This window comes from Otolemur garnettii, unplaced genomic scaffold, assembly GCF_000181295.1.
Source record: "Otolemur garnettii isolate 467f Iridium unplaced genomic scaffold, OtoGar3 scaffold00002, whole genome shotgun sequence".
Lineage (NCBI taxonomy): Eukaryota > Metazoa > Chordata > Mammalia > Primates > Galagidae > Otolemur > Otolemur garnettii.
In genome coordinates, this window is record NW_003852397.1 from 8,339,804 (window position 1) to 8,362,835 (window position 23,032).

General features: G+C 41.7%; 1 protein-coding gene across 1 annotated transcript; it reads left to right on the forward strand.

Moving 5' to 3' along the window:
- The first annotated feature begins 13,096 nt into the window (after positions 1-13,096).
- LOC100962308 (U4/U6 small nuclear ribonucleoprotein Prp3-like) lies at positions 13,097-15,147 on the forward strand. The gene is given in 2 exon segments (XM_023512488.1): positions 13,097-13,381; positions 13,519-15,147. Coding segments are annotated over 2 exon segments (1,914 nt in total).
- The last annotated feature ends 7,885 nt before the right edge of the window (positions 15,148-23,032 follow it).

Sequence of the window (23,032 nt, forward strand, 5' to 3'; positions counted from 1 at the left end):
TATGCTAAATACTGATTCTCAGCTCAACACCCATAGCACAGTGGTTATGGTAACAGCCACATACACTGAGGCTGGCAAGTTCGAACCCAGCCTAGGCCAGCTAAAATAACAATGGCAACTGCAACAAAAAATAGCCGGGTGTGGTGGCAGGTGCCTGTAGTTCCAGCTACTTGGAAGGCTGAGGCAAAAGAGTTGCTTAAGCCCAAAAGTTGGAGGTTGCTATGATCTGTGATGCCATGGCACAATACCAAGAGCGACACAGTGAGACTCTGTCTCAAAAAATAAATAAATAAATACTGATTCTACTACAGGTTGAGCATGGAACTCAGCCCCCATCAAGGCTTTCCTTCCCCCAGGCCCTCAGTAATTCAATCAGAAGAGAGAAAGGAACCAGGCCAATCACTGAGCACAGCCACTTTCCCTTAAGGCTGCAGTTCTCAGCCGGTGGGTTGCGACCCCTAAGACCACTGGGAAAATACATCCTGTATATCATATATTTGCATTACAATTTATAACAGTAGCAAAATTACAGTTATGAAATAGCAGCAAAAATAATTTCATGGTTGGAGGTCACCACAATGTGAGGAACTGTATTAAACGGTCACGGTAGGCAGCACCAGTGGCTCAGTGGGTCAGGTGCTGGCCCCGTATACCAAGAGTGGTGGGTTCAAACCCAGCCCTGGCAAAACTGCAACAAAAAAATAGCCAGGTGTTATGGTGGGTACCTGTAGTCCCAGCTATTTGGGAGGATCAGGCAAGAGAATTGCCTAAGCCCAAGGAGTTGGAGGTTGCTGTGAGCTATGACATCACAGCACTCTATGGAGGGTTAATGAGGGTTACTAAGTGAAACTCTGTCTCAAAAAAAAAAAAAAAGAAAGAAAGAAAAGAAAAATAAAGGATCACACCATTAGGAAAGTTGAGAACCACTGCCTAAGGTTTGAGAAATGAAGGGAAGGCTGGAGCTAAATGTCTACAAGGAAAGTTCCTTAAACAAAAAGCCCTGGAGAAAAGCTCAAGATGCCAATGGAACACAGGCTCCTAACCCTGGTCCAGGGAAACTGAGGTTGAATTCCCTTAGAATTCAAGGGGGGGGGGCGGTCAGGAGACAATGCCTCTGCCAACTTTCAAACTACAAGCCTCAACCTACTGATTAGGTGTGAAATGAAACTAATGTGTGAGATCAGGATTTTTTTTTTTGTTTTTTGTTTTTTGTTTTTTTTTTATTGAATGGTAACTATGTACATTAATGCACTTCTGGGGTACAGTGTGGGGTTTTCACATGCAATCCGAAATACTTCCATCAAACTGGTCAACACAGCCTTCGAGATCAGGATTTTTTTATAGTGAAATACAATAAGGGATAATTATTAGTGTATCATTTGTCCTAAGTATCTCTTTAGGAACCGTCTGTTTCAATATTACAAAGACCTATCCAGGAGGACGTAGGTGTCCTCCACCCTAGCCCAGTGACAGGGGAGGCAAGGAGTTTCTTCAGGAAATTGTAAAGATCAAAAGGAAATAGGGGGAACAGGAGAATCCGTTGTCTCCCTCCTCCAGTGGAATTGGAAGGACAAGAAAGTGACAATTCTGGGTCTCTATGGGAGGAAGTCAAAAGGTGGAACAAACCTAGACCCAGCCGTTTGGCACCCATGTCATATCAGAGAAAAAAGTCCAATGCTATGGACTCTGAAGCCCTGAAAGAGGAGCCATCCTGAGACTGTCGGATAAAGGGGGGAAATCAGTCTGAGATGATGTGGAGGTGCTGGGGGCAGGGGGCACCAACGTGAGACAGGGTGTGGCAGGTGGAACAAACAGAATACTCAGGAGAACATCAGATATCTTATAAATTTAATTGCAAGAAAATGTAAATTCTACTAAATACAAATCCAAAAACAACTTTAAAAGCAAATTCATGGGTGGCGCCTGTGGCTCAAAGGAGTAGGGCGCTGGCCCCATATGCCAGCCAGAGGTGTGGGTTCAAACCCAGCCCCGCCAAAAAAAAAAAAGCAAATTTATGATAATACATATTAATGAGTTAACATGGCTGGTAAACAATTCTCACAAACAGTGGTCTGAAGTTTGGGCTGGCTGGGAGATGGCCTTTCACCTCAGAAAACACAGGGGTTTTGCAAGTGAACCTGCATCTGCTGGGCAGAAGTCAGGGATCCAGTGTTCAGAACAGTCATTTTGTCCTTTGTATAATTCATTCCAGAAGTTTCTCAATCTTTTGCTATTTTATAAACTTGACATTATCTCATTAAAACTATTGGCATCTTCATGCCTATTATACATATCCTGGTATACTGAAAACTACATAACAGGTCAATTCCTGAAATGGGCAAAGGATTTTTCCCAGTTAATATGAGTCACCACTCACAATATGCCTTGGTCAACGTTATTTGTCTCTAAAGAAAGTGTTTCAGAGAAAGTAAAAATGAGAAACTTACTTTTTCCAGGACCTATTTCTCTTTCTCTGAAATTTTATACCGTCTCGAAGCACCTCACTTTGGTTCTATCCGATTCTTTGTCCACAGACCACTATCCTCAGACATTGCAAAAAAAGAAAGCCATAAAATAAAAGACAGTTTCTACCCACAAAATTTGGTATCTAGTTAACTTGCAACCTACTATTCTCCATTGATTAGTACTAAAAGAGTTACTACAGAGTTATCTCTGATCATGAAAGCTACGTGGCAGAGAGATATAATTATCCCAATTTACACACTAAAAACTGAGCATTGAAGTATATAATAGCTTTCCCAAATATCTCATAGTTATTTACTGACAAGCCTAAAATATTCACCACAAACAAATCTAAATAATTGTCACTACATACTCAAGAAAATGCACTTAACAATATTTATTTAACAGGCTTGGCACCTGTGGCTTAAGTGGCTAAGGCACTAGCCACATACACCTAAGGTGGTGGGTTTGAATCCAGCCCAGGCCTGCCAAACAACAACGAAGGCTGCAACCAAAAAAAAAAAATAGCCTGGCATTGCCGTGGGTGCCTGAGGTCCCAGCTACTTGGGAGGCGGAGGCAGGAGACTCGCTTGAGCCCAGGAGTTGGAGGTTGCTGTGAGCTGTGATGCCACAGCACTCTACCCAGGGGGATAGCTTGAGGCTCTGTCTCAAAAAAATATATATATTTAACAAATCTTTGCACTACGGCATACTGTCTGGTCCTCGATCATTCTGACATTTTCAGGCCAAAGATCTCTTGACTTCTTTATAAAGCTTCAAGGAAGAGCCCAATTTCTTATGGGCAGATTCTCAGGACACCACTGTCACCTCCTCCTGTCTGATCAAGAAGGAAAAATGGTCGACAAGGCTCCAGCGAGGAGACAGGACTGTATTTATAAATGAGCAGATCATTTCCAACATTGAAAAACCAGATTTCTTCCATCTCAACATTCAGAAGAATTCCCACATGCTCAAGTCGAGGGCTTGCAGGAATCCTCCTCTCTGGGATGGAGTTGGCACAGATTGCTCCTGCCTTCATGCGGATGATCCAGAAGCCACGCTCAGGGGATAAATCCCTCTGCCTTCTGTCAACCGACTCCTTGCAGACACCCAGAGACCACTCCCTCACCTCTCCCACGTCCACCTCCCAGTAATGTCGGCCAGTGGAGAAGCTGGGTGCACCCAGGACACAGGGCAGGTGGGTGAATCTCCTGGGATCTTCCTTCACGTCCTGATGGCTCTTTGCACGCTGGATGCTCCTTAGGTCCTTGGAGATGACAAGAAGGGAGCTGGCGGTGGCTGCATCGAGGCTCATATCTTCCCGGAACTGCTGGAGCTCAGGGCTCACATGCAGCATGAGCTCTAGGAGGGGCCCGTGCTGCTTGAGGAGAAGGGTCAGCTTTCTCATCTGCCAATCTTCCATGGGAGGTTTCTCTGTTGCTGCTCGGCACAGGGGGCAGATCAGTTTCGAACTCTGCCTTTCTGATGCCCAAGTTTGGATGCAATCCAAACAGAAGGTGTGCCCACAAAACAAGGAGAAGGGATTGTTGAACAAATCCAGGCAAACTGCACAGGTCGCCTCTGCATACAGACTTTGGGCCATGGTCCCTAGGGTCACTCCTTGGCAGGCAACTGAGCTGAACCAATGCTTTATCTGCTTCTTGGGAGTTCTTAGAAATCTTCAAACACAATCTGATCCTCAATATCAGGATGTAGCTAGATCCAATACAAAAATTAGGTTATATAAATATTCATGTCTTTTGTATAGGAAGTGACACTAACTCACTAGATAATTTTAGTCATGTAATCGTCTGTGAGAAAAACTATTACATCTATCAAAAATCTAGGCAAGCACAAGAGAGAGACAGGGCAGCTTGCTTGTCTGCAGCCTTCCAGATGATGTGTTTGCTGGGACCATCGCTTCTCCTTGTGGGAGCCGAGCCCAGCTGGGTCTGTAACAGGATCTGGGAGTGAAGTCACACCCCTAATCCATGCTCCTTTGAAAGTTACCTGCAGTTCAAGAAAAAGATTATCAACATCTAAATCCAATCATAAAGGTGAACCCAGTTCTGTTGGAGTCATCACAGAAAAGTGATGAAGGCACCCACAGAATTTCAAACAAAGGGACCACATATGAGTGAAACTAGCAAAATCCACCCCCGAGTGAACGAGATGGCCTTTTCAGGACAACATATCATTGGATGAAAGGCTTCTAAGCACAATGAGAAAAATACTCAAGCCTCAAAGCAACGGAAGTACAAAAGTTATATTCCTTGTATCAACTTCTCTAAAACAATCTGCGCCTGGACACAAACCAGAAAAATGCTCCTTACAGGGAAGAGGCCCTCCCTGTCATAAAACTGCTTCCCAGAAGCCTCCTGCTGTGGCTACTGTTCTTTTATGGCAAATATGACCTGGGGCTTGAAAAGTAAAGGAGGTTGCCTAGCTCACCTTGGAAGGTATCCAACAAAACAAGTTTTCTTTCTTTTTTTTTTAAATTTTTTTATTTTTTTGGAAATTTCCACATTCATAGCATGTTCTTCCTTTGAGTGTTAACTATGAAATTGCAGATCTCCAAGGATATAAGGATTCAGTTAAGGATGAAATGACTATTACAAATGGTACATATATTTAAGTAGAAACATAGAAAAGTCTTTAACAAGTAATATTGGACAGTATAAAGGAATAATTTCTAAAAGTGGCACATACATTGTAGTTGAAAACACATTAAATACCAGTACCTATGCCAAGCAACCGGAAGTTCATATGTAAAAATTGGTATTTATTCATTTATTTATTTTTTGAGATAGTCTCATTCTGTGTCCTGGGTACAGTGGCCAAGGCATCATAGCTCATAGCAACCTCAAACTCTTGGCCTCAAGCAATCTTTCCGCCTCATCCTCCCAAGTAGCTGGGACTAGCGGCATGTACCCCAAAGCCCAGCTAACATATGTAAACATTGTAATGAATTTAAATGGTGGTATTAGAGAAAAGTGAAGAAAGTTGCCTGACACAGGATAAAACTGGCCCATTCTTTTCTCTTCTGAAATACAAAAGTAAGGGGATCAGAAAAGCAATTGTAGCCAAAGAGAGAAGCAGACCTCTGACAGGAAGAAAACTGAGCTTGACTTGGAGATTTCCAGTGGAGGTCTTGGAGATCCCAAGGTTGCAGCTCTTCAGCTCCTGGCCTGGTCAACTCTGAGTTTGTGCTGGGATACACTGCCCTTTTATGGTGCCTGAGACACAGACCCCGCCCGCTCAGGGGGATAGGTCCCACACTATGATCCTGTCATTCAAACCTAATCAAGAAAATATAATCAACACCACCCTTCCCTGCAAGATGATGTCATTACAATTTTGTTGTACAAAATTCAAAATGTCATGGTAACTCTTAGAATTCAACAAGAAAATCTACTACCATCTGAACAAGATTCTCCAATTCCAGAATTCAACTTGAAAAAGCAAAGTGTGTTAGAGATCAAATACAGAAGCACACTGGTGAAACCTAGTCACATCTCAGCTAATGTAATCAGGGGCATTCATATCTCTCATACAGTCATGGACTGTGTTGGGATCTACAGTGGTATACATGTCCTTTGACTCAGCAGTCCTACTACTCTTGGGGGTCTTTCCTGAAGAAGATAAGAAAGATGGAAACTGTACCATTTTTTACTCTCTTAAACCTGTCCTTGTATAAACAGTCAGTGCCATGGTGAGTGCTTTGGGAGCAGAAGCAGCAAGAAAAGTCATAGTGGGGGAAATCTAAGACGCAGTCTTCACAGAGGGGGCTGGAGAACCAATGAAATCCTCCTGGTGAGGGTTGCGCCCTCCCTGAGATCAACTGCACTGAGTATCCTCGCCTTTCCCTGGTTCTTTCTGCACGGCCTAATGCTCCTCGTTTCTGTATTTTTACCTGATGCTATCTCCATTCTGTGAATTAAATACCTACGAGGTAGGCACTTCTTTCCAGTTTTATTTCATTTATTTTAAAATTTTTATTTATTCATTTCATTTTTGACAGAATCTTACTCTGTCCCCCTGTGTAGAGTACTATGCATCACAGCTGACAGCAACCTCAAACTCCTGGGCTCAACCTATGCTAGTGCCTGAGCCTCCTGAGTTGCTGGGACTACAGGCACCAGCTGAAATGACCAGCTAGTTCTTCTATCTATTTTAGTACAGACATGGCCCTCGTCTTGCTCAGGCGGCTCTCTAACACCTAAACTCAGGCAATCCACCAGCCTCAGCCTCCCAGAGTGCTGGAATTACGAGCATGAGCCACCACACCAAGCTTAGAGCCAGTATAATAAGCACATCATTTTTTTTTTTTCTTACAGAAAATGTTCTCTTTTTTTAAAATTTCAGATTCACTTTATGGAACAAAAGTTTAGTTTACCTTTTTGTGGATTCTAAGGTAAATTCCAAGTTGTAGACCAGCCCTTACACAGGGGGCACAACCAAAGCCATTTTTGGGTATGGGCTGGGTGTCAGAATTAATCTTAGTAATTTTGCCCTTTACTGTGTATGTATTGGGATAACACATGATCTACAAACACGTGATCTATATCATCATGCTGTGTGAGTTTTGTTAACACACTGATCTCATCCCTGCTAAGACCAGTGGACTCTCTTATTCCTCCAGATCTCAATTATTCCCGTTTTTCTTTTTCTTTTTTAGACAGAGTCTCACTATGTTGCCCATGGCAGAGGGTCGTGGTGTCACAACTCACCAAAACCTCAAACTCCTGGGCTTAAGCAATTCTCTTGCTCAGCCTCCCAAGCAGCTGAGACTACAGGTGCCCACCACAACACCTGGCTATTTTTTGTTGCAGTTGTCATTGATGTTTAGCTGGCCAGGGCCAGGTTGGTACTCGCCGCCCTGGGTGCTTATGGTCAGTGCCATAACCACTGTGGTATGGGTGCCACCCAATTGTTCCAGTTTTTTAAAAGGTAGGAACTGGGGCGGCACGTGTGGCTGAGTGAGCAGGGCACCAGCCCCATATACCGAGGGTGGCAGGTTCCAACCCGGCCCTAGCCAAACTGCAACAAAAAATAGACAAAACCAACAAAGGGCAGGTGTGGTGGTGAATCACTGAGCTAGAGTGTGGTTCCAAAACTCTGTTGTGCATCAGCGTCCCCTGGATGGGTTCAGTGGGTCTGAGGCAGGACCCAGGTTTTGCATTTGTATCAAGTTCCCAAGGTTGGTGGAGGACACAGTGCACCCTGATGCTGATGTCTGGGTTTATATGCAAATTTATTTTACCAAAACTTATAAGAATAATGAAGTTTGCTGTTATAAACTCTGATGTTTAAAAAATAAAGACAATTTGAGAGATTTGAGTCTGCTCCATTGTTTTAATGACATACACTTACCCACTCTGTATTTCCATGCTGTTGCTCAAGTCTTAGTCCAGTTCCTGCCTTTTAAAAAAGTAGAATGATTGAGATTGGAGGAATGAGGGAGTTCAGAGGTCTTAGCAGGGATGAGATCAGTGTGTTAACAAAACTCACACAGCATCACGGACATTCTTGCCGATCACCCTGGACCCCAGTACACACACAGTAAATGGCAAAATTCCTAACAATTCTGACACCCAGACCACACCCAAAAGCCTACATAAAAGTGGCTTTGGTCACACCCCCTGTGTAAAGGGCTGGCCTACAACTTGGACTTTACCTTAGAAACCACAAAAATGTAAACTGAACATTTGTTCCCAAAAGTGAATCTGAAATTAAAAAGGAAAAAATGAGAACATTCTCCATATGAAAAAAATCAGCTGCTTATTGTACTGACCCCAATCTGTGTTTTCCTTAAAACTAAGTTCTACAACTTTCTGCAAAAATGGCTCTAGGCTGGGTGGGGTGGCTCATGCTTGTAATTCCAGCACTCTGGGAGGCTAAGGCTGGTGGATTGCCTGAGTTTAGGAGTTAGAGAGGCACCTGAGCAAGATGGGGGCCATGTCTGTACTAAAAAAGATAGAAGAACTAGCTGGTCATTTTAGCTGGTGCCTATAGTCCCAGCTACTCAGGAGGCTCAGGCACTAGCATAGGTTGAGGCCAGGATTCTGAGGTTACTGTGAGCTATCACCCCATTGTACTCTACACGAGGGGACAGATAAGACTCTGTCTAAAAACAATAAATATATAAAAATTTCAAAATAAATAAATGAAATAAAACCAAAAGAAGTGCCTGCCTTGTAGGTATTTAATTCACGGAATGGAGATGGCATCCGGTAAGAATGGGGCATTAGGCTGTGCAGAAAGACTAGAGAAGGGTGAAGATACTCAGAGTGCAGTTCAGCTCTGGGAGGGCGTAACCCTTAGCAGCAGGACTTCATTGGCTCTCCAGCCTCTTTGTGATCCTGACACCGTCCATGACTGTATGAGAGATATGAACGCCCCTGATTATATTAACTGAGATGTCAGTAGGTTTCACCAGTGTGCTTCTGTATTTGATCTCTAACACACTTTGCTTTTTCAAGTTGAATTCTGGAATTGGAGAATCTTGTTCAGATGGTAGTAGATTTTCTTGTTGAATTCTAAGAGTTACCATGATATTTTGAATTTTGTACAATAAAATTTTAATACATCATCTTTCACAGAAGGGCAGCATTGATTAAGTTTGATCGATTAGGTTTGAATGACACAATCTTAGGGTGGGACCTATGCCCCTGAGTGGGTGGGAACTGTGTCTCGGGCACCATAATAGGGCAGTGTATTCCAGCACAAACTCAGAGTCGACCAGCCAGGAGCCAAAGAGCTGCAGCCTTAGTTAGGATCTCCAAGACCTCCATGGAAATCTCCAAGTCAAGGTCAGTTTTCCTCGTGTCAGTGTTCCACTTCTCTGTTTGGCTACAATTGTTTTTCTGATCCCCTTACCTATGTCTTTTAGAAGAGCCATGGCACTCTACGGAGGGTGACTTAGTGAAACTCCATCTCAAAAATAATAATTATAATAATAAAAGGCAAGAACTGGACTAAAAATTGAGCAACAGCAGGAGAAATACAGAGTTGGTGAGTATATGTCATTAAAACAATGGAGGAGATTCAAATCTCTCAAGTTGTCCTTACTTTTAAAAAATCAGTTTCAAGTTTATAACAGCTAACTTAATTTATCTTACAAGTTTTTGTAAAATAAATTCACATATAAACCCAGACATCAGCATCAGGGGGCACTGTGTCCTTCCATCCCCTGGCTCTCAAAGTAGGGCTCCTCCACCAACCTTGGGAACTTGCTACAAATGCAAATCCTAGGTCCTGGGTCCTGCCCCAGACCCACTGAACCCATCCAGGGGACTCTGATGCACAACAGAGTTTTGGAACCACACTTTAGCCCAGTGATTCACCCCCATACCTGCCCTTTGTTGATTTTAGGTTTGTTTGGTTTTTTTTTTTTTTTTTTTTGAGACACATTCTCACTTTGTCACACTCGGTAGAGGGCAGTGTGCTCATAGCTCACAGCAACCACAAACTCTTAGGCTAGAGGGATACTCTTGCCTCAGCCTCCCAAATAGCTGGGACTATGGGTGCCTGCCATGACACTTGGCTATTTTTAGAGACAAGGTCTCACACTGACTGATACTGGTCTCAAACCAGTGAAGTTACTCAATCTGCCTGCCTCGGCCTCCAAGAATGCGAGCATTACAGGTGTGAGCCACTGTCCCTGGCCCATAGCTACACTTTGGAATCACCTAGACATACCACTGCCTAGGCCCTAGCCATAGATATTCTGATTGGATTGAGGTACGGTATGGTTTTGGTCTTGGAAATGTCTGACAGCTCTCCAGCTGATTCCAATGTGAAGCTACAATTGAGAACCACTATCTGAGCCTGCTACCCCTCTCTCTCTCATAGCCAAGTAAAAATACTTACATCAACTACATCTCAAGAGTAGCAGGGAATGGCTTCCCTCCCCAAATCTGGAGACCTTGAGGTTTAAGATTTTCCTTGTGCTTTCATATGTCCAGGTGAAAAGGGTCAAGCACCAACTACACCTTGTTTCAGGGCACCAGGCTTGTGCACTGTGGAGCTGAGCACAGCTCTCACCTTAATTCCTCCCTGGGATCTCCTATTGTCCACTCTCCACCCAGTTTTTAGTCCTGGCCAGTGACATTAATTAAAGCAGAGGGAACATATCTACAGAGAGTACTCCCAAGAAGGAGACTGTGGAAGAGGCAGACACAACAAAAGAGCAGAGGGTGAGCAAAGATTTTTGAGTTTGTTTTTGGGGGGAATGATGTTTTTGTGAGGAATGAATCCCAAATGAGAATAAGATGGATGGAGGCCGGGAATGGTGATATTTCAGAATGACTGATGGAGGAGAAGTGGGGGAGGGCATAATCACACATAATCCTATTATGCAAATTAGGATTGAGAGTTGTAATTTATCTCCACACCATTATTGCTTTTTGAGGCAGCCTGAGTTCTGTTCCCATACTGACCCCTACTGACCCCTGCTCTACCACCAGCATTCAGTGAAGCTTCTCTGGGTACATACACCACCACACTACAGTTTGTAGAGGGTAGGGGAGGCTGGAGAGCACATAGAAGGTAAAGAACAGTACAGGGAATGCGGATGGAGGAAGGAAAGACAACAGAGATGGTTGCTTGTATCAGTCCATCATTAGCTTGATATCAGTCATATCATTAACAAAACCAAAAATGGTCAATATACAAAACTTCTTCCTGACGATGGTTAAAGTACTTCAAAAATTATATTTGTATCTTGATGAAGAGTATGTTGGGTTAATAGTCAACCTCACACTTAACTAAAAGTAACAATAGATGATGTTAATAATTGGCAAAAAATAGCTTGTCAGCATATGGCTCATGCCTGTAATCCTTGCATGCTGGATTACTAAGTCCAAGACAAGGCTTTCGCTTGTGCTCAGGAGTTCAGGACTAGCCTGAGAAAGAATGAGATGAGACCCCTGTCACTACTACAAATAGAAAAATTATCCAGGAGTTTTGAGTGCCTGTGGTCCCAGCTACTCAGAAGATAGAGGTGAACGGATCATTTGAGCCCAAGAGTTTGAGATTGCTGTGAGCTATGACTGCACAGACCTTTACACTGGTGCGACAGAGTGAGACTTGGTTGCAAAAAAAAAAAAAAAAGAAATGAAGTGTCAGTACATTCCATGTGCTATTAACAAGGTCCGAGTTAAATAATCAATGTTTATTGATTTGAGAAATGAAGGGAAGTCTGGGGCTTAAATGTCTATAGGAAAGTTCCTCGAAACAAAGAGCCCTGGAGAAAAGCTTAACTTGTGAATGTAACACAAGCTCTTCACCCTGGTCCAGGGAAACGAGGCTGCCTTTCCCTGAGCATTCAAGGTTGGGGGGGAGGGGGTCAGTTTTCAAACTACAGATCTCAACCTAATGATAAGTTGTGAAATCAAACTAGTGTGTGAGATCAGGATTTTTTCTAGTGAAATATAGTAAGAGATAATTATCAGTGTATCATTTGTAGTAAGTATTCTTTAGGAAACATCTGTTTCAACATTACAAAGTCCTATCTGGGTGGATGCGGGTATCCTCCACTCCAGCCCAGTGATGGGGGAGGGCAAGGAGTTTCTTCAGGAAATTGTAAGGATCAAAAGGAAATAAGGGGAATGGGAGAATCAGTTGTCTTCCTCCTCCAGTGGAGTTGGAAGGACAAGGAAGGTGACAATTCTGGGTCTCCATGGGAGGAAGTCAAAGGGTAGAACATACTTAGACCCAGCCCTTTGGCACCCATGTCATATCAGAAAAAAAAAGTCCAACAGTATGGACTCTGAAACCTTTAAAAAGGAGCCATCCTGAGACTGTAGGATAAAGGTGGAAAATCAGTCAGAGATGATGTGGATGTGATGGGGGAAGAGGGGCACCAACTTGAGACAGGATGTGGCAGGTGGAACAAATGGAATACTCATGAGAGCGTCAGCCATTTTATAAATTTAATTGCAAGAAAATGTAAATTCTACTAATGCAAATCCAAAAACAACTTTAAAAACAAATTTATGATGAATACACATTAATGAGTTAACATGGTTGGTAAATAATTCTTACAAATCAAAATTTAACAGTGGTCTGAAGTTTGGGCTTGCTGGGAGATGGCCTCTCATCTCAGAAAACACAGAGGGGTTTTACAAGTAAACCTGCATCTCCTGGGCAGATGTTCAGGGATCCCGTGTTCAGAACAGTCATTTCATCCTTTATATAATTGATTCCAGAAGTTTCTCAATCTTTTGCTATTTTATAAAATTGACATTATCTCAGTAAACCTATTGGCATCTTCATGCCTATCATACATACCCTAGTATACTGGCACAGGTCAATTGTTGAAATGGGCAAAGAATAATTTCCCATTAATATGAATCACTGCTTACAATATGCCTTAGTCAAACTTCTTTGTCTCTTAAAGACTGTGTTTCAGAGAAGATAAAAATGAGAAACTTAGTTTTCCCAGGACCTATTTCCCTCTCTGAAATTTTACACTTTATCAAAACATCTCACATTGGTTCTATCTGATTCTTTGTCCACAGATGACTATCCTCAGACATTGCACAAAAAAAGCCATAACATAGCCGTCTCAGGGGCTAAAATTTGTAAGTATTGAAGCCCACTTGAGCTATTGTTTTCCTTCTCCTGAACAATGACACTGTCTAAGAGGGAGCTGGATGAACTGAAACCATGGATAGAGACCATAGTGAAGAGAGTATTGGGTTTCTCAGAGCCCACAGTGGTAACAGCAGCACTGAACTGTGTGGGGAAGGGCATGGACAAGAAAAAGGCAGTCGACCATCTGAAACCTTTTCTTGATGATTCTACTCTCCAATTTGTGGACAAACTATTTGAGGCTGTGGAGGAAGGCCAAAGCTCTAGGTATTCCAAGTCCAGCAGTGATAGGAGCAGAAAACAAGAGCTAAAGGAGTGTTTGGTGATGACTCTGAGGTTTTCAAAGAATCTTCGGGAGTAAAGAAGCAATGAATACCCCATTTTGAGGAGGTGGAAGAAGAGCCAGAAGTGATCCCTGGTCCTCCATCAGAGAGCCCGGGCATGCTGACTAAGCTTTAGATCAAACAGATGATGGAAGCAGCGACACAACAAATTGAGGAGAGAAAAAAACAACTGAGCTTCGTTAGTCCCCATACACCGCAGCCGAAGACTCCTTCTTCCTCCCAACCAGAGCGACTTCCAATTGGCAACACTATTCAGCCCTCCCAGGCTGCCACTTTCATGAATAATGTCATTGAGAAGGCAAGGAAAGCAGCTGAACTACAAGCTCGAATCCAAGCCCAGCTGGCACTGAAGCCAGAACTCACTGGCAACGCCAACATGGTGGGCCTGGCTAATCTCCATGCTATGGGCATTGCTCCCCTGAAGGTGGATTTAAAAGACCAAACTAAACCTACACCACTGATCCTAGATGAGCAGAGTTGCACTGTAGATGCAACAGGCAAGGAGATTGAGCTGACACATCGCATGCCTACTCTTAAAGCCAATATTCATGCTGTGAAAAGGGCACAATTCAAGCAACAGCTAAAAGAAAAGCCATCAGAAGATATGGAGTCCAATATGTTTTTTGACCTCCGAGTTTCAATTGCCCCTTCCCACCGCCAGAGATGAACTTTTAAATTCCATGACAAAGGCAAATTTGAGAAGATTGCTCAGTGATTACGGACCAAGGCTCAACTGGAGAAGCTGCAGGCAGAGATCTCACAAGCAGCTCAAAAAATGGGCATCCATACTTCCACTATGCTTGCCCTCATTACTCCTAAAAAGGAATTAAAGGAAGGCGATATCCTTGAAGTTGAGTGGTGGGACTCTTACGTCATCCCCAATGGCTTTGACCTTACAGAGGAAAATCCCAAGAGAGAAGATTATTTTGGAATCACAAATCTTGTCGAACATCCAGCTCAGCTTAATCCTCCAGTTAACAATGACACACCAGTTACTCTGGGGGTATATCTTACCAAGAAGGAACAGAAGAAACTTCGAAAGCAGACAAGGAGAGAAGAGCAGAAAGAACTACAAGAGAAAGTCAGGCTGGGCTTGATGCCTCCTCCAGAACCCAAAGTGAGAATTTCTAATCTGATGTGAGTATTAGGCACAGAAGCTGTTCAAGACCCCATGAAGGTAGAAGCCCATGTCAAAGCTCAAATGGCAAAAAGACAGAAAGCACATGAAGAGGCCAACACTGCCCGAAAACTTACAGCAGAACAGAGAAAGGTCAAGAAAATTAAAAAGCTTAAAGAAGACATTTCACAGGGGGTACACATATCTGTATATAGAGTTTGAAATTTGAGCAACCCAGCCAAGAAGTTCAAGATTGAGGCCAATGCTGGGCAACTGTACCTGACAGGGGTGGTGTTCCTGCACAAGGACGTCAACGTGGTAGTAGTAGAAAGGGGCCCCAATGCCCAGAATAAATTTAAGCGTCTTATGCTGCATCGGATAAAGTGGGATGAACAGACATCTAACACGAAGGGAGATGATGATGAGGACTCTGATGAGAAAGCTGTGAAGAAAACCAACAAATGTGTACTAGTCTGGGAGGGTACAGCCAAAGACCGGAGCTTTGGAGAGGTGAAGTTCAAACAGTGCCCTACAAAGAATGTGGCTCGTGAGCATTTCAAAAAGCATGGGGCTGAACACTACTGGGACCTTGTACTGAGGGAATCTGTGTTAGAGTCCACTGCCTGAGACTACTGCACACCTGTCCTCTCCCTCCTTGCCTTTGTCTCTTCAATCCTCTCCCTTATTCTACTTCCCAGCCCACCCCCAAATTGTGTGTGATCTCAGAACTGTGCCAAGCAGACACTGGGGCAAAGGAAGAATACCCTACTCCCTTCCCCAGTCAGACTGTTGTTTCCCTTTATCCCTCTTATGTGCATATGATTAAAGAGTTATTTAAAAAAAAATTTAGCCTGGGTGATTATTTTATGAGGAGGACCCCCCTAGGCAATTGAAGCAACATCAAAAATACACTACTGGGACCTGATCAAACTAAAAAGCTTCTGCACAGCCAAGAACACAGTAAGTAAAGCAAGCAGACAACCCTCAGAATGGGAGAAGATATTTGCAGGTTATGTCTCTGACAAAGGTTTACTAACCAGAATCCACAGAGAACACAAACGTATTAGCAAGAAAAGAAAAAGTGATCCCATCTCAGGGTGGTCAAGGAACTTGAAGAGAAACTTCTCTGAAGAAGACAGACTTGTGGCCTACAGACACATGAAAAAAAGTTCATCATCCTTAGTCATCAGAGAAATGCAAATCGAAACTACTTTGAGATATCAATTAACTCCAGTAAGATTAGCCCATATCACAAAATCCCCAAACCAGAGGTGTTGGTGTAGATGTGGAGAAAAGGGAACACTTCTACATTGCTGGTGGAAATGCAAACTAATACATTCCTTTGGAAAGATGTTTGGAGAACACTTTGAGATCTAAAAATAGACCTGCCATTCGATCCTACAATTCCTCTACTAGGTATATATACAGAAGACCAAAAATCACATAACAAAGATATTTGTACCAGAATGTTTATTGCAGCCCAATTCGTAATTGCTAAGTCATGGAGTGCCCATCAACCCATGAATGGATCAATAAATTGTGGAATATTATGGAACCTTAATATGGAATATTATGCATAACATGGAATATTATGCAGCCTTAAAGAAAGATGGAGACTTTACCTCTTGCATGTTTACATGGATGGAGCTGGAACACATTCTTCTTAGCAAAGTATCTTAAGAATGGAAGAAAATGTACTCAGCCCTACTATGAAACCAATTTATAGCTTTCTTATGAAAGCTATAACCCAATTATAGCCCAAGAAGAAGGGGAAAGGGGACAGGGAGAGGAGTGGTAGGGGAAGATGGGTGAAGGGAGAGTAATTGGTGGGACCGCACCTACAATGCACCTTACAAGGGTACATGTGAAACTTACTAGGTGTAGGGTATAAATGCCTTAACACAATAACTAAGAAAATGCCATGAAGGCTGTTAACCAGTTTGATGAAAACATTTCAAATTGTATATAAAACCAGCACATCATACACCAGGATTGCATTAATGTACACAGCTATGATTCAATAATAAATAAATAAATAAATATATAAATGCCATAACATAAAAACAGTTTCTATCCATAAAATTTAGTATCTAGTTGACTTATAACCTATTGCTCTGTATTAAAGATTTGCTAGAAATGTTACTACAGAGATGTTTGTAATCATGACAGCTATTTGACTGAGAGATATAATTACCTCAATTTGTGGCCTAGAAAACTGAGGCTTCTTGTGCTTCATGACATCCCCAAATATCTCATAGCTATTCACCCACAAACCTAAAATATTTACCACAAACAAATCTATATCATTGTCACTACAGAGTCTACAAAATTCACTTAACAACATTTGACAAGTCTTTCCATTACAGTATACTGTCTGGTCCTTGAGCATCCTGACCTTTTTCAGACCATAGATCTCTTTGACTCCTTTATAAAGCTTCTAGGAAGAGCTCAATTTCTCATTGGCAGATTTTGAGGACACCACCATCACCTTCTCCTGGCAGCTCAATAAGAAAAAATGGTCGAAAACGCTCCAGCAAGGAGAGGGCACATATATATATGCCCTCCGTATATATAATATATACGCCCTCTGTATATATAAATGAGGGTGTCATTTCTAACATTGAAAAACCGGATTTCTTCCATCTTGACATCCAGGAAAATTCCCACATGCTGAAGTCAAGGGCTTGCATTCTACTTTCTGGGATGATTTTGGCACAGATTGCTCCTGTCTTTATGCTGGTTACCCAGAAGCCACGCTCAGAGGATAAATCGCTCTGCCTTTCTGTCAAGCGACTCCTTGCAGACACCCAGAGACCACTCCCTCACCTCTTCCACGTCCACCTCCCAGTAATGTTGGCCACTGGAGAAGCTGGGTGTACCCAGGACACAGGCTAGGTGGGTGAATCTCCTGGGATCTTCCTTCATGTCCTGATGGCTCTTTGCACACTGGACGCTCCTTAGGTCCTCGGAGACAACAAGAAGGGAGCTGGCGGTGGCTGTGTCCAGGCTCATATCTTCCTGAAACCGCTGGAGCTCAAGGCTCACTTGCATCATGTGCTCCAGGAGGGGCCCATGCTGCTTAATGTGCTGGGTTGGCGTTCTCATCTGCCATTCTTCCAAGGGAGGTTTCTCTGTGGCTGCTCGGCACATGGAGCAAGTCAGTTTCCAATCCTCCCTTTCCAATGCCAAAGTTTGGATGCAATACCAACAGAAGGTGTGCCCACAAGACAAGGAGAAGGGATTGGTGAATAAATCCAGGCAAACTGAGTGGGTTGCCTCTGCATACAGACTTTTGGCCGTGGTCCCCAGGATCACTCCTTGGCAGGCAACTGAACTGAAATGACGCTTTATCTGCTTCTTGGGAGTTCTTAGAAATCTTCAAACACAATCCGATCCTCAATATCAGGATGTAGCTAGATCCAATACAAAAATTAGGTTATATAAATATTTTCATTTGTGTATGGAAGTGACACTAACTCACTACAGAATCTTAGTAATGTAATCATCTGTGAGAAAAGCTATCAAATCTATCAAAAATCTAGGCAAGCACAAGAAAGACACAGGGCCGCTTACTTGTCTGCAGATGTCTAGATGATGTGTTTGCTGGGCCCAATGCTTATCCTTATGGGAGCTGAGCCTAGCTAGGTCTTTAACAAGATCTGAGAGTGAGGTCACTATCCTAATTCGTATTTCTGCGAACCTGCAGGTTGAGAAAAAAATTATCAGTATCTAAATCCAATCATAAAGGTAAACCATGTTCTGCTGGATTTATCCCAGAAAAGTGACTAAGGGACCCATAGAATTTCAAACAAAGGGATCACATGTGAGTCAAACCTTCAAACTCCACTACAGAGTGAATGAGATGCCAGGAATAGAATCATTAAGGACAAAGTATCGTTTGATGAAATGCTTTCATGCACTCTGAGAGAAATAACCTAGCCTCAAGCCAACATGCATACAAATGTTATAATCATTGTCATTAACTTCTCTCAAATAATCTGCACCTGGTTGGCACTGGTATCTCAGTGGTTAGGGCGCCGACCACATGCGTGGGGGCTGGTGGGATTGAACCCGCCCCAGGCCTGCTAAACAACAATGACAATTGCAACAAAAAAATAGGTGGGTGCTGTGCCTGTTGTCCCAGCTCCTGGAGAGGCTGAGGCAAGAGAATCACTTAAGCCCAAGAGTTTGAGGTTGCTGTGTGCTGTGATGCTATGATACTCTACCGAGGGTGACATAGTAAGACTCTGTCTCAAAAAAAAAAAAAAATTAAATAAAATAAATAAGATAAAATAAAATAAAATAAATTCTGCACATGAACATGAACCAGAAAGATGCTCCTCACAAGGAAGAGGCCCTCCTGTCACCTGAAGCTCTATAACGCCTGGGGCCCCCAGAAGCCTCTTGCTATGGCTACCATTCCTTTATGGCAAATCTGACATAGGACTTGAGAACTAAATGAGGTTGCCTATCTCACCATGGAAGGTATCCAAGAAAATAAGTTTTTAAAAGGAAATTTCTACATTTACAAGTTCTTCCTTTTAGTGTTAACTACAAAATTACGGATCTCCAATGATCAGAAACAATGCAATGACTCAGTTAAGGATGATACAGCTTTTACAAGTGGTATATATATTTAGTTGAAAACTCAGAAAAGTCTTTAAGATATAAAATTAGAAAGTAAAAAGGAACAATTTTTAAAATTGGCACCTACATGGTAGCAGAAAACATTAAAATACAGGTATGTATGCAAAGCAACCTGAAGTTCATATGTAAAAATTTATATTTATTCATTTACTTCTTATTCATTTATCTATTTTTGTGAGACAGAGTCTCGCTCTGTGCCCTGTACACAGTAGGCATGGCATCATAGCTCACAACAACCTCAAATTCTTGGGTTCAAGCAATCTTCTTGCCTCAGCCTCCGAAGTATCTTTAAGCATGCACCCCCAAAGCTCAGCTAACATATGTAAACATTTAATGTAATGAATGTATGTAATGAATTTAAATGAGGATGTTAGATGTTTGAGAGAAAAGTGAAAAAGTTGCCTTACATGGGACAAAACTGGCCCTTTCTCTTCTTTTCTAAAATACAAAGGTAAGGGGATCAGAAAAACAATTGTAGTCAAACAGAGAAGTGGAACACTGACAGGAAGAAAACTGAGCTTGACTTGGAGATTTCCAGGGGAGGTCTTGGAGATCCCAAGGCTGCAACTCTTTGGCTCCTGGCTGGTCGCCTCTGTCTTTGTGCTAGAATACACTGCCCTTTTATGGTGCCTGAGACATAGTCCCCGCCCACTCAGGGGCATAGGTCCTACCCTAAGATTGTGTCATTCAAAGATGAAGTAGCTGGGTTCATCTCTTAGTTGTCTATTCTGTTCCATAAATCTACCACTGTTTTTGTGCCGGTACCATGATGTTTTTATCACTATAGATTTATAGCATAGCCTGAGGTCTGGTAATATGATTTCTCCTGATTTGTTCTTATTTCTAAATAATGCATTTGCTATTTGAGGTTTTTTCTGATTCCATATAAAATGAAGTACAATTTTTCCAAGTTCTTTAATGTATGACAATGGTGCTTTAATAGGGATTGCATTAAATCTGTATATTGCTTTGGGTAGTTTGGACATTTCATCAATGTTGATTCTTCCCAGCCATGAGCATGGTATGTTTTTCCATTTGTTAACATCTTCAGCTATTTCTTTTCTCAGAGTTTCATAGTTCTCTTTATAGAGATCTTTCATGTCCTTTGATAGGTAAATTCCCAGATATTTCATCTTCTTTGGCACTGTTGTAAAAGGAATAGAGTCCTTGACTATTTTTTCACCTTGACTATTGTTGGCATATATAAAGGCTACTGAATTGTAAGTATTGATTTTGTATCCTTTGATCACTTGTATTCTTTGATCACTTCTAAGAGTTTGAAGTTCAGTCCCTGGCATTTTGCAGGTATAAGATCAGATCATCAGCAAAGTGTGAGAGTTTGACCTCCTCTGACCCTATTTGGATACTCTTGATGGCCTTCTCTTGCCTGATTGCAATGGCTAAGACTTCCATTACTATGTTGAATAGCAGTGGAGACAGTGGGCATCCTTGCCTCATTCCTGATCTGAGTGGAAATGTTTTTAATTTTATACCATTCAATATGATATTGGTTGGGGTTTGCTATAGGTGGCCTATATCCTTTAATAAATGTCCCTTCTGTGCCTATTTTCTTTTTCTTCTTTCTTTTAGAGACAGAGTCTCATTTGTTGCCCTCGGTAGAGTGCTGTGGTGTCACAGATCACAGCAACCTCCAGCTCTTAGGCTTAAGTGATTCTCTTGCCTCAGCCTCCTGAGTAGCTGGGACTACAGGCACCCACCACAATACCTGGCTATTTTTTGTTGTTGCAGTTTTGCCGGAGCTGGGTTTGAACCTATCGCCCTTGGTATATGGGGCCAGCGCCCTACTCACTGAGCCACAGGTGCCACCCTATGCCTATTTTCTTAAGTGTTGTGATCATGAAAGGATGCTGGATATTATCAAAGGCTTTTTCTGCATCAATTGAGAGAATCATATGGTCTTTGTTTTTTATTTGATTGATATGATGTATTATATTTATAGATTTGCATATGTTGAACCAACCCTGGAACCCTGGAATAAAACCAACTTGATCATGGTATATAATTTTTTTGATGTTTGTTGAATTCTCTTCGCTAAGATCTTATTGAATATTTTTGCATTAATATTCATTAGAGATTGGTCCATAATATTCTTTCTTTGTTGGATCCTTTCCTGCTTCAGGGATCAGGGTGATATTTGCTTCATAGAATGTGTTGGGAACTATTTCTTCTTTTTCTATGCTTTGGGAAAGGTTGTATAATATAGGTACTAGTTCCTCTTGAAAGGTTTGATAGAATTCAGATGTGAAGCCATCTGGTCCTGGACTTTTCTTTTTTGAGAGATTCTGTATTGTTGATTGATATAGGTCAATTTAAAATTTCTAATTCTTTCTAGTTGAGTCTAGGAAGGTGTCATGCTTCCAGCTATTGGTCCATTTCTGTCAGATTTTCATATTTCTGGGAATAGAGATTTTTGTAGTAATCATTGAGGATTTTTTGAATTTCTGAAGTGTCTGTTGTTATTTCCCCTTTATGGTTTCTGATAGATGATGTTAGAGATGTTACTTTTCTATTTCTTGTTAGGTTGGCCAAAGGTTTATCAATTGTATTTATCTTTTCAAAAAACCAATTTTTTGTTTCAATGATCTTCTGAATGATTCTCTTGTTTTCAATTTCATTTCACTCTGCCCTAATTTTGGTTATTTCTTTTCTTCTGCTGGGTTTGGGGTTGGAATGTTCTTCCTTTTCCAGTTGCTTGAGATGATCCATTAAGTTGTTGGCTTCCTCTCTTTCTGTTTTCTTGATGAAGGCTTCCAATGCTATAAATTTCCCTCTTAGGACTGCCTTTGCAGTATCCCACAGGTTTTGATAATTTGTGTCTTCATTAGAATTTTGTTGCAAAAATTTGGTGATTTCCTTCTTAATCTCATCTTTGACCCAGCTATCATTCAGCCTAAGATTATTTAGCTTCCATGACTTTGTTTGAGTATGAAGATTCCCATTGCTATTGAGTTCAACTTTTATTCCATGGTGGTCCAAGAAGATACAAGGAATCATTTCTATACTTTTAAATTTGCTGAGGTTATACTTGTGTCCTAGGATATGATCTCTTTTGGAGAATGACCTGTGAGCTCATGAGAAGAATGTATATTCAGTTTTATTAGAGTGAAATGTTCTGTAGAGGTCTGTAAGGTCCATTTGTTCTAGGGTCAGGTTTAAGTCTAATATTTTTTTGTTTAGTTTCTTCTTGCAGGATCTATCCAGAACTGTCAAAGGGATGTTAAAATGTCCAACTATTATAGTGCAGGAAGATATCAAGTTATTCATATCCATTAGGGTCTGCTTTATGAATTGAGGAGCATTCTGATAGGGTGCAAAAATGTTAATTTTTGAAATCTCTTCATGTTGGGTATTTCCCTTGACAAGTATGTATGAGCTTCCTTATCTTTCTTTTTTCTGGTTTCCATTTGCCTGTATTATACAAGTCCATCCCTTCACCCTGAGTCTATTTTTATCCTTTAAGATAAGGTGAGATTCTTGTATACAACAGATATCCAGTCTGTGTTTATGTATCCATTCAGCCAGCCTATGCCTCTTTAGTGGGCAATTTAAACCATTCACATTAATTGAGAGAATTGATAAGCCTGTTTGTGTTTGTGGTGTCATGATTTTTGGATATCCAGTGGACATTTTTAATCCTTTCACCACTGTGGAAGTTGGGTTTTGTTCAACAAATTCAGGGTGAATTTACTTTGGAGGTGGAGCAATATGCTGGTCATTGTGGAGGATGGGCCTGAGAATATCTTGGAGAGCTAGTTTAGTTATGGCAAATTTCTTCAACATGTCTATGTCATTAAAGTATTTGATTTCTCCATCACAAATGAAACTCAGTTTAGCTGGATACAGG